General features: G+C 43.7%; 1 protein-coding gene across 1 annotated transcript in view; it reads left to right on the top strand.

The window, feature by feature from the left end:
- Nucleotides 1–414: 414 nt before the first annotated feature.
- Nucleotides 415–12588, top strand: part of FIBCD1 (fibrinogen C domain containing 1) — a 229332-nt gene continuing 217158 nt past the window's right edge. The window contains exon 1 of the mRNA XM_073600470.1: nt 415–887. Coding sequence (XP_073456571.1) covers nt 507–887 — 381 coding nt within the window. The 5' untranslated portion in view covers nt 415–506. The remainder of the gene's footprint in view (nt 888–12588) is intronic.

The following is a 12588-nucleotide window of genomic DNA, read 5'->3' on the forward strand; positions in this document are numbered from 1 at the left end:
TTTAAAAAAAGTAGAGCATGCTGCTTTTTTTGGAATGCATGTGAAATATATGTAAAAGCAACTCAGAAAAAAAAAATATATAAATAAAAATAAACAAACACCCAAATGCATTACAAACACATGTGGAACAGCACAGAATGTGGGGATTGCAGTGTAAAGGACCTCTAAGTTACTGTTTTTTCTGTATATAGCACGGTCATATTCCATATCACCAGGGTTTATACAGTAAATATACAAACATTATTGATAAAATAAATCAAGAAGCAAAAAAAAAAAAAAAAGGACACTCCTGCTAACCAGAGATTACAATCTAGTGGCTTTTAAGGAGAGTGAAATAATGTTTTTGTATTGGTGGTTTTTAGTATTCCTTTTTAAAATGTTTTGGCTGATTTCTTTTTTTTTCTTTTTTGATCTTGCAGAGGACAAGCTGTGGTTACATCCTATGTACAGTCCTGTTGTCTGTCGCTGTCCTATTGGCGGTAACCGTCACCGGAGCAGTTCTGTTCATGAACCACTACCACGCTCCTTCCACAGAGCCTCCGCCAGTCATTACGACCAACATGGAAGACCCCAATGCCCTGGTCACCATAGAAAGAGCAGACAGCTCCCACATCAGTATATTCATCGACCCCAACTGTCCGGACCCTCTCCCTCGAATGGATGGCCTGCAGTCTTCTCTGTTGTCCGCCCTGGCTGACCACGACTCAGAGTTGAAAGTGGCTGTGGGAAAGGAGAGGGCTATGCTGGCGGGATTGGTGGACCAAGTGACACAGATGGTTTCCCAGGTGTCCCGGCAGCGAGCTGATTGGGAGAGCCTAAGGAAAGGACAGAATGGACTAGTGTCTGAGCTGGGGGCTCTGCAGAGTGAGCAAGGAAGACTTATACAGGTACACTTTGGTGTTTCTTGTTGCATGACTAAAATAAGATTTAGTGGGGCAGATATATGAAAAACTCTATCAACCTATCAGAATTGACTTTACTTAAATAAGCAAGGTACTAGTTGAAATTCTGATTGCTTTCTATATGTATTGGGCTTTGCACTTAGCCGTTGTTCCGTACACTGTTCACTATAGAAGCTTTGCAGGTGTTCCAATGAAAAGTCTCCATGCTGCCTCAAAGCAACCCCTTTTAAAGTATGCTATTTTATTGTGTCGTTTTTAAATTTATACCAGTGTATGGGTAGTAGGAGCATTTTTTCCTTCAGAACATTTTGCAGACGGTAGAAGAGTACCTGGGCATTTTTTAAAACATTTCCATAAACGCTTTGCTGCAGAGCTGGAGTTTGTATCTTCTTCACCTATAGGGTTATGTTGGAAGGACCGTGGACTCCAGTTATTACATATTCATGTCATTGTTTTAGTCTTTTTTTTGTATTACATGCTTCTTCATAAGGGCCAGTTCACACCAGAATGCGGTGCGGAAAACCCATGTTCTGGGGGTGTTTCCCGCGCCACTTTTAAAACCGCAGTGCTGTTGGGATCTGCAGCGAGTGTCAATAAAAGTGTCAGTAATGACACCCCAAATGCAGATTCCAAATGCAGTGCGTTTGCCCGCACCAGATTGCAATGCGATTGCAGTGAGTTTCCAAAAGTACTGCATGCACTACTTTTGGCGCGGTGCGAATCAGCACCACCGCACAGAACTGCATGTGAATCGCAGCCCCTAAGGGCTGTTTCACACGAGATGCGGTCCAATGTGTTTTTGATCCGCATCAAAAAATGTGTGCACGGTGTGGTCCATGTATTCTAACAGTCTTAGTTCACACCAGTGCAGTGCATTCAACAAAAGTAGAACATGCTGCATTTTTCTGTGTGAAACCCACCAAAACACACATGTCCTGAAGATGAAGAAAAGAAGAAGTTCAAAAAAAAAAAATTGAACACATCAAATATACATCCGCAACTCAGAAATTGTGGTGTGAACTGGCCCTAATTAACATTAAAACTGCCCTCTCTGCAGTTGAATGTGTGTATACCATCTTACCTGCCAATGTATTTGTAGTTTTTTTTTAGCCAGTTTTGTGATCTATGTAACTTTGCCAAAAGCTAAGCTAAGGAAACAAGAAGACCATGGGCTCAAACCAAAAGATCCTAATGGTTTAAACTTTTAGGCTTTGTTTATATTTGTGGATGGGGGCAGTAAAATCACGCTCAACCACACCCCCTGTGTAGTTGCAAAGGAAGCAAATGGGGAAGTATGGTGGTAAAAATGATTCTCGCTGTCACATTCAGTGGGCAGTACTGTGTACTGAACGTGAACCATTCAACTGAATGTTGCAGCCCCGCAACTGTGCCAAAAATAAAAGAAAATCACTCTTCAGAGCACACTGCAAGTGCAAGCAAGTCCTTAGGGCTTGTTCATTTGGGTAGCCAGAAGGTTGGTAAAATCAGACAGTTGAGTCATGGTTTTACCACCCCTCAACCGGCTACCTGAACAAGAGCATGCAGCCGCTCGTGGCTGTATTCATACTGCACCGTGGTGGGTTGGCATCTTCAGGGTAAAATAGGCAGTAAGGAGAGGACATATTGCCTCCACTGCCTGTCAAACCCCTCTTAAACCCGATCCACTCCGCCAGTGAAGAAGCCGAAGGTGACTCCCAGTGGCCGAGAGATCCGGCAGGCAAACTGATTGGGTGGAGTCTCTAGGCAAGATCAGTAGAGTTTCCATACAAGTGCAAAAAAATCATAATCTTGGTAAAGCCCAAATTAACTTTCAGTTTGTACCAATTAAATCCACTTCTAATGCATCAAAGCAAAAAGTGTGGAAAGTAGCCTGCAGCCTCTGTTGTATCAGCAGGCTGTAGAGAAGGACCCTCGCTCTCAGAGCGAAAATTGTGGGCTCTATGCCGAGGTCCGACACATCCTCTTCAGTTTTCTCTATACAGCCTAGCCAGGTCAGTGACCTCACTTTTGTTCAGGGCAGTAAAACAATGTTTCTTAGTCACCAACCCCAGGTTAAACAATGAAGAAATAAAACTGCCCTGTTCATGCATGGACTGGGATAAAAAAAAGGCCTGGGCATTTTAGACTGTGCAGGCAATTTTTCAAGGGACTGGAAGAGGACATGCGTTCACGGGGATGGTTGGCGACGGGATATTCAGCAAAGCATCCCTATATATTCAGCAAAGAGACATCCCTATATATTCAGCAAAGAGACATCCCTATATATTCAGCAAAGAGACATCCCCATATATTCAGCAAAGAGACATCCCTATATATTCAGCAAAGAGACGGCCCAATCCAGCAGAGACATCCCCATATATTCAGGAAAGAGACATCCCTATATATCAGACAGTTGAGTCATGGTTTTCCCACCCCTCAACCGGCCACCTGAACAAGAGCATGCAGCCACTCATGGCCGTATTCATGCTACACCGTGGTGCAGCACCATCCCCATCATTAGAGGTCCCTCCATCAGTGTCCCTCATCAGTGTTCCCAACATTAGAGGTCCCTCCATCAATGTCCCCATCATTAGAGGGCCCTCTATCAGTGTCCCTATCATCAGAGGTCCCTCCATCAGTGTCTCTCATCGGTGTGTTGCCAAGATTAGAGGTCCCTCCATCAGTGTCCCTATCATCAGAGGTCCGTCCATCAGTGTCCCAATCATTAGAGGCCCCTCCATCAGGGTTCCCATCATTAGAGGTCCCTCCATCAGTGTCCCCATCTTTAGAGGTCCCTCCATCAGTGTCCCCTCATTAGAGATCCCTCTATCAGCGTCCCCATCATTAGAGGTCCCTCCATCAGTGTCCCTCATCGGTGTTCCCAACATTAGAGGTCCCTCCATCAGTGTCCCCTCCATCAATGTCCCCATGATTAGAGGGCCCTCCATCAGTGTCCCTCTCATTAGAGGTCCCTCCATCAGTGTCCCTCATCGGTGTTCCCAACATTAGAGGTCCCTCCATCAGTGTCCCCTCCATCAATGTCCCCATCATTAGAGGGCCCTCCATCAGTGTCCCTATTATTAGAGGTCCCTCCATCAGTGTCTCTCATCGGTGTTCACAACATTAGAGGTCCCTCCATCAGTGTCCCCATCATTAGAGGTCCCTTCATCAGTGTCCCCTCCATCAATGTCCCCATCATTAGAGGTCCCTCCATCAGTGTCTCTCATCGGTGTTCCCAACATTAGAGGTCCCTCCATCAGTGTCCCTCATCGGTGTTCCCAACATTAGAGGTCCCTCCATCAGTGTCCCCTCCATCAATGTCCCCATCATTAGAGGACCCTCCATCAGTGTCCCTATCATTAGAGGTCCCTCCAACAGTGTCTCTCATCGGTGTTCCCAACATTAGAGGTCCCTGCATCAGTGTCCCCACCATTAGAGGTCCCTCCATTAGTATCCTCTATCAGTGTCCCTATCATTACAGGTCCCTCCATCAGTGTCCCCAACATGAGAGGTCCCTCCATCAGTGTCCCCAACATGAGAGGTCCCTCCCTCAGTGTCCCCATTATTAGAGGTCCCTCCTTCAGTGTCCCCATCATTAGAGGTCCCTCCATCAGTGTACCCATCATTAGAGAATCCTCCATCAGTGTCCCCATCATTAGAAGTCCCTCCATCAGTATCCTCTATCAGTGTCCCTATCATTAGAGGTCCTCCATCAGTGTCCCTCATCGGTGTTCCCAACATGAGAGGTCCCTCCATCAGTGTCCCCATCATTAGAGAGCCCTCCATCAGTGTCCCTATCATTAGAGGTCCTCCATTAGTGTCCCTCATCGGTGTTCCCAACATGAGAGGTCCCTCCATCAGTGTCCCCATCATTAGAGGGCCCTCCATCAGTGTCCCCATCATTAGAGGTCCCTTCATCAGTGTCCCCATCTTTAGAGGTACCTCCATCAGTGTCCCCATCTTTAGAGGTCCCTCCATCAGTGTCCCCATCTTTAGAGGTCCCTCCCTCAGTGTCCCCATCTTTAGAGGTCCCTCCTTCAGTGTCCCTATCATTAGAGGTACCTCCATCGGTGTCCCCATCTTTAGAGGTCCCTCCTTCAGTGTCCCCATCATTAGAGGTCCCTCCATCAGTGTCCCCATCATTAGAGGTCCCTCCATCAGTATCCTCTATCAGTGTCCCTATCATTAGAGGTCCTCCATCAGTGTCCCTCATCGGTGTTCCCAACATGAGAGGTCCCTCCATCAGTGTCCCCATAATTAGAGAGCCCTCCATCAGTGTCCCTATCATTAGAGGTCCTCCATCAGTGTCCCCATCTTTAGAGGTCCCTCCCTCAGTGTCCCCATCTTTAGAGGTCCCTCCTTCAGTGTCCCCATCATTAGAGGTCCCTCCATCAGTGTCCCTCATCGGTGTTCCCAACATGAGAGGTCCCTCCATCAGTGTCCCCATCATTAGAGGTCCCTCCATCAGTGTCCCCTCCATCAATGTCCCCATCATTAGAGGGCCCTCCATCAGTGTCCTTATCATTAGAGGTCCCTCCATCAGTGTTCACAACATTAGAGGTCCCTCCATCAGTGTCCCCATCATTAGAGGTCCCTCCATTAGTATCCTCTATCAGTGTCCCTATTATTACAGGTCCCTCCATCAGTGTCCCCAACATGAGAGGTCCCTCCATTAGTATCCTCTATCAGTGTCCCTATCATTACAGGTCCCTCCATCAGTGTCCCCAACATGAGAGGTCCCTCCATCAGTGTCCCCATCATCAGAGGTCCGTCCATCAGTGTCCCTCATCGGTGTTCCCATCATTAGAGGTCCCTCCATCAGTGTCCCCATCATTAGAGGTCCCTCCATCAGTGTCCCTCATCAGTGTTCCCAACATTAGAGGTCTCTCCATCAGTGTCCTCATCTTTAGAGGTCCACTCTGGATACAGGAGCAACAGAGACACCTTTGGACAACAGTATTGTAAGTCTGAGGAGGGGAGTGTTATATGTACAGTACTACCAGATTTAGATACACTAAACAAATTGATGACAACCTGCAGCTAAGATTTTTTTAAGCAGTTAAAGCAACAATTTTGTTCAATTTTGGATAAAGGTTGAACACAAATGAATAAAGGCTGACAATTGTAAGAACCCTTGTCAGTGGTAAATGGCTTCTTCGAACTACTACATCTGCAGAGCAGCCTGATCTGTTGAAAAACAACACACTTACCAGCTAGACCACCAGGTGAAAAATAAAGACTAAAAAAGAAAACGAATGCAGCCACCACAACTAAGAATTGGTAAGCTGAATATAAGAAATGTTTGCTTTAGGATTTATTTCTGCTTTCATGGAGACAACCAGGACCAACAGAAAAGGAGAATCTCCCAAATAGAGACAAAGAGAGCAGTAAAACCAGACAGCGGTGCTAACCCTCACCTACTCCATCCAAAACAAAAAAGTTTTGCCTTTACATGCACTTTTAGATATAAGGAATTTTTCCTGAATGCTTAACAGCATTATACCAGCCTGTCATTTGGTGCCCATTTAAAAAGCCCAGAACTGAAAATTTGAATTAAATTTACATTAAAAAGGATTTTAAATTATGTCAGTGGCTCTTTAAATGTTCCCTACTGAGAGGGCCCCCGAATGTACTACAATATGTGCCGAAAACACTGGGCCGCTGTTCTATGCATTGTAAGGCGAGGGATTGCATGATAGAGGAAAAGCAATATCTGATAGAGCACAGTTGGCACCAATTTACTCTTAACACATGGTAGCGCTGGCACCCCTGTCCACACACACACACACGCGTAGGCCAACAAATATCTGGCACATGGATCTGGTACACGTTGCAGGACAGGTGCCAGCTTCTCACATAGTTTGCTTAGCAGTAAAAAATCAGGACCCAGAAAGCTTTGCAGTGTAGCTTATTATTTTTTTTTTTTCAATTAAACATGTTGGCGGATGTTATTATGGAAAACTGTGGCTTGTACACATCGCAGAAAGCCCAGGAGCCACAATACCATGAAATGGCCCCGGCAGGTTTTATTGCTGTATATATCAACAGTGTTCAAGCTTATCCCAGCAGCTGTCAGAAAATGTCACTGCTGGATTAAAGTCTTAAAGGGTAATTCCACCTTATATACCATTTTACATGTTACACTCATATTTAGGGTGCCAAAATGGCCCCCATCTGACAGTGTGCAGGGGTTCCCCCCTCCCCCAGCAGCTGTCAGATTTTATAAAAAATGCAGCTGAATGGACATTTTAGTGCCAAACCGAAAATGCAGGATGCATTTGACCAAAAACCAAAACTAAAAAGTACATTTATTAAAAGATATATACATTTTTATATATAATTGTATTATATTTGACTTTTTAATTATTACCATTACCATACCAATAACACCATTTCCGCCGGATATGTTTCGGCCACTGAAATTTTGGTGCATCTCTATGCAGCTGTTAATCAGCGCACTCATAGTCCATTGACACTTTTTCCAGCTCTCCAACGTAACTACTTGGCGACCGCCTACCACAGATATACTGTGGCAGAGCGGCCCCACTACCCCGGACATTGTACATGTACGTGATCTGGCTCTTCTGTGTAGGGGGGTGACCGCCGATCTGGCTGTGCTGCCATTCTCCCCAGCATATGCCGATCAGCGGGTCCCAGCAAATGATTTATGGCCGGAATCGGCAATCAGCTGAGCGAATGACAGAAGAGAGCCCTGGGTTGGTAATCAACCCAGGGCTCTCTACAGACAGCGGAAATATACCATTTTGTCCACTAAAAACTGGCACATTGCACATAACCCTTTGATTGTCCCTAAATGTTAACACCTTCCAGGCAGTGTCACTAGTACAGTGACAGTGTATATTATTAGCACTGATCGCTGTATTAGTGTAACTGGAGATGTCAGTGTCATTTAGTGTTAGATTGCCCGCCTCACGATCACAATCCCACTATAAGTTCCTGATCACTACCATTACTAGTATAAAAAAAAATCCATTATCTATACAATAGTTAATAGATGTTATACATTTTTGAACAAACCAATCAATATACACTTATTGAGATTTTTTTTTTTTACCAAAGACGTAGCAGAATACATTTTGGCCTAAATATATAATATTGGATTTTTTTTTTTATTATTATTGAATATGTTTTATAGCAGAAAGTAAAAATAATTGTTTTTTATTTTCAAAATTTTTGGTCTCTTTTCGTTTATATACAAAAAATGTAAAAAACCCAGTGGTGATTGATCAAATACCACCAAAGGAAAGCTGTATTTGTATGAAAAAATGTAATAAATTAATTTTGGATACAGCATGGCATGATCGCGCGATTGCCAGTTAAAGTAGCGCAGTGCTGAATAGCAAAAAGTGTCCTGTCATGAAGGGGGTAAAACCTTTGCAGGCTCATTTGCAAAAAAAGATAATAAATGCAATATAAATATAAATACTTTTTTTCTGCAAATATACAGTATGTGCATTTATTTTTGTTTTTTGTAAAAGGTGGACTCAAATCTGAACTCCAGCCCTATCTTTAATATTACATGGTTGTACATGTTTCTATCCTGTACTCAATGTTTACAGGTTGGTGGTGTGAGCTGGTAGACCTGGGTTACAGTGCCTGTGTAAGCTGAAGCAGAAGTTTGGGGGTAGGGAGATGGTTTTAAGCTCATGGGTCTAGAAATGAGAAAGCCATATTCCATTGCGATGCAGACCCACCCACTCCAGGTAAGGCAGGGGTATAAGAGTTACTCCTCCTCCTAATGGAGTACTATGGGTAGCACTATTTAAGGTAGGAGGAGCTGGGCCTCAGGGTCTTCTGCCTGGGGAAAGACTGAGGGGAGAGAGAGGCTTACAAAGGAAGGTCCCTGGCTTGGAATCTTTAGGATGATAACTTGGGTTTCCTCTTGATAACTTGTAGTGTACCATCAGAGAAGATCTGGAGAATAGGTGGAGAACTGAGCATTATGCAGGATGAAAACTTGGGTTTCCTCTTGATAACTTGTAGTGTACCATCAGAGAAGATCTGGAGAATAGGTGGAGGACTGAGCATTATGCAGGATGAACCACAAGACACCTCATGCCTCCTGTTAACTGCAATGCTATCTATTGTAAGACAATATCTGGACTATGCCCTTGACCAATATCTGGACTATTATGTCATATATATTAGCATCTATTACAGCCAATGCCTGAAGAATGGTGGAATATCCATTCGGGTCCTGCAAGGTTGTGCTCAGACAAAGACTGTGAATACTCCCAGGAAGATGAGGTTAATGCCTCGTACACACGATCGGACATTCCAGCAACAAAGTCCATGTTTTTTTTCCAACGGATGTTGGCTCAAACTTGTTTTGCATACACACGGTCACACAAAGTCGGTCGGAAATTACGAACGTCAAGAACGCAGTGACGTACAACACGTACGATGAGCCGAGAAAAATGACGTTCAGTAGCCAGTGCTACTCTTCTGCTTGCTTCCGAGCATGCGTGGCACTTTGTGCGTCGGAATTGTGTACATACGATCAGAATTTACACAAACGGATTTTGTTGTCCGAAAATTTGAGAGCCAGATCTCAAATTTTGTGCGACAGAAATTCCAATGGAAACTGTCCGATGGAGCCTACACACGGTCGGAATTTCCTACAAAAGGCTCCCGTTGAACATTTGACCGTGTGTATGGGGCATAACAGTGTAAGGGCCTGGAGAATGGGAAGTTTTGACCTCAGGGCATCATTACTGAACGGGACAGTAGCTGGTTGGGCTGCAGGACTTGGGTTGCCCTGCAGCCTGTATTTTAAGTGGTTGCCCAGCTGCTCGAGATGGCCATGTGCCAGGTAGTCTGGGTTCCACCTTCACATGCTTATCTACTTTTTAACGTTAATGCTACAGTGCATGTACATTGACGTGTATTTATAGGAACAACAGAACTGTACAGATTTCCGCCTGTCCAGTTCTGTTGTTCCTATAAATACACGTCAGTTTGCGTCATAACTACGCCCCTGAAGACGCATGTTGATGACGAAACGTTGGGCGATGATAGAGACTGGCGATGCAGGACGCGGTGGGACGGTGACACGGCAGCCATCTTTGTGGTTGGAAGCACTGGACGCTTCACACTGCTGTATACCTTCTTACTAAATGTGAGTGGTTTTTATATTTTCATTAACATATCCTTGTTTATGGAGATTGCGCAATGAGCGTTTTCTTTTTATTCCCTACATACCACGATCTTGAGGTGCTTATGCATACTGGAGTATACTTGGTTTAATATCCAGCTACCAAAAGAAGATCTAAAGCCTTCCATTTAGTTCAGAGGGGAATATGTTGGTACTACTCCATTAGAAGATTGTTGGTTTATTCTATGAAGACTGCCTTTATTCTACACACGTGTATAACCCATACACTGATGGTAAAGGTCAGTTTGTTTGGGTGTTGGTGATGATGTTTTCATCTCTCTTCTGTGTCTCCTTTCAATATGGATCTCGCTGATTAGAGTATTATTTCTTCCTGACGGAGAGGACTTTTGTTTGACCATATTTATTTTGGTTCTTATTGGGACATTTTTACAATCATATTTTTTAGCACTGCACCATTCCTATTGATACTTCAGTTATTGGCATAATTTTGGCTCATCCAAATCAATCAGCTCCCAGCACAGGAGTTCTTCTGTCACTAGTAACCTATTTGTTACTCCTACACATCGTATCATCAAATAAGAAGAGCTGCAAATTAGTGATGGGTGACTTCCTGTGCTGGGAGCTGATTGTTGGTATGTGCAGGGATCCCTGAAGGTTAGAAGAGATTTGCAGCACTGTCACTAAATGCTGGCTCCAGGTCCTGCAGGTAGACTTTCATGGAGAAAGAAGACCGATCAGTTTCCTGGCTCCTAGAGGTCTATGGGGTTCTAACATATAAGTGCAGGCAGCAGGAGTTGCAACGGCCACAGGTGAACACTGCAGCAATTATGCTGGTGAACTCTATACCAGAACTTTGTGGATATAAAGTGGAGGAGGGGAAGACTGGGTTGGATCATGGGTTATGGCGAGAAAATGTTCCGAAAATGCTGTTTGAAACTTTAATATCAATCAAAAGTCAATTGTATTCAGTATGTGTGTTTGAATATATTTAGAATGATTCTATTAACAGTAAAAGCATCCAACTTGTTAAACTCGGAACAGAATAAAACATATTTGCTAAGATCTCAGACCTATATCATACTATAGAGGTTCAGATTTAATAAGCTTCCTAAAACATATGGAAAGCGCATTTTGCTTGCAATTTTGAGAAGCCCCGTTCTAAGTCTTTATAGTCCACACATTACATGGCCAGCAGTGCAGATCAAAATCTTAAGGCTCCATTCACACTATGCCTTTCCATTGTGGTGCATTACTGCATACTAGTAAACACGTGTTGCATTAAGGCAACCTTATCATCAAGAATGGGCTGCCAATGCATGACAATGTGGGCTGTGGTGCACTGTAAGAGTTCATTGGCACCTATTGCCATTCTGAAATGAAATAATGGTCCCACAACACCATTATTTGTTGTGATTACATGCAAATTACTGCAACCACTAGGTCTGAAGGAGGTCCAAAGTCTAGCTATGCTTTCAAATACCTTAATCTTAATGACCTTCCTCCTATGCTAACTAAACCTCCTTGCGCTTACAGTAGATCAGGGGCATACATTATATCGGGTGTTGTTTAGTCAGAGAAGCCTACCTGCAGACTTACAAGTAGACAGCTTTTATATTTAGGCCTTAGAAGCACAAAGTAAACCAGGTGTACTTTTCACCCTGACACCTCTATCATCCAGCACCTCTTACTCTGAACCGCTCCTTTCTGCCAGTCTGCAACTCTGCCACTGCATATTTGACCACTGCCCATCTGTCCCAGCTGGGCTGAGCCTGAAATTTCTGGGTTCTCTGCCCTTTTCCTCCTCCCTCTGGCGATATCAGATACAGTGCAGTGTTCTGGCCTCTGGGGACTGTGCACATTGTGTAAGTTCCGAGAGGAAGTGGGAGGAGGTGAACACTTCTGGACTGGAAAGAAAGAGGAAAACTAAACACTGAAATGCCCTCCACCTCCGTTGCTATGGAACCCTTCAAATGTAGCAACCATTTTCTAGAAGTCCAACATCCAAATGTATTTATTTTACTTTTAAGATAACCAATCTACTTGAAATAGTAATACGTAGAGAGGTGACTCGATTAGTATGGCACCACATCCATTTAAAAATTCAGACAGAAATAGATAAGGAATTTAATGGTTGTATTTGTTACTCTATATGTATTGAAGCCTATCTCAAATGGCCCAATCACATTTGTTGTATAAATAAATGGAGGTCTTCATATATAGAGCCCAGGTGCAGGAATCAATAAGTCATGACCAATCAGGTTCTCTACGCGTTTCGCCAAATGGCTTCCTCATGGGGATCCTATTAATGCTAGAAAATGCTTTAAAATAAGTATCATATGTTACAATACCAAACACATAGAAAAAAAAAATACAAACGTTAATTCAAAACATATAAATATATGTGTCATCACCTCTGTGTGACTAATAATGAGTACTTACATCTATAGATGGAGTCAGAAAGCTCAAGCCAAAAAAAAAAGCTTCAACCAGGACGAAGGGAAAGAAGGAATGAGGCACATGAATCCAGCCAAACAAAGGGAGGCACTACCCCACGGTCACCACAGCTTCTTG

The sequence above is a fragment of the Aquarana catesbeiana genome, linkage group LG09 (assembly GCF_042186555.1).
Source record: "Aquarana catesbeiana isolate 2022-GZ linkage group LG09, ASM4218655v1, whole genome shotgun sequence".
Classification (NCBI taxonomy): Eukaryota; Metazoa; Chordata; class Amphibia; order Anura; family Ranidae; genus Aquarana; species Aquarana catesbeiana.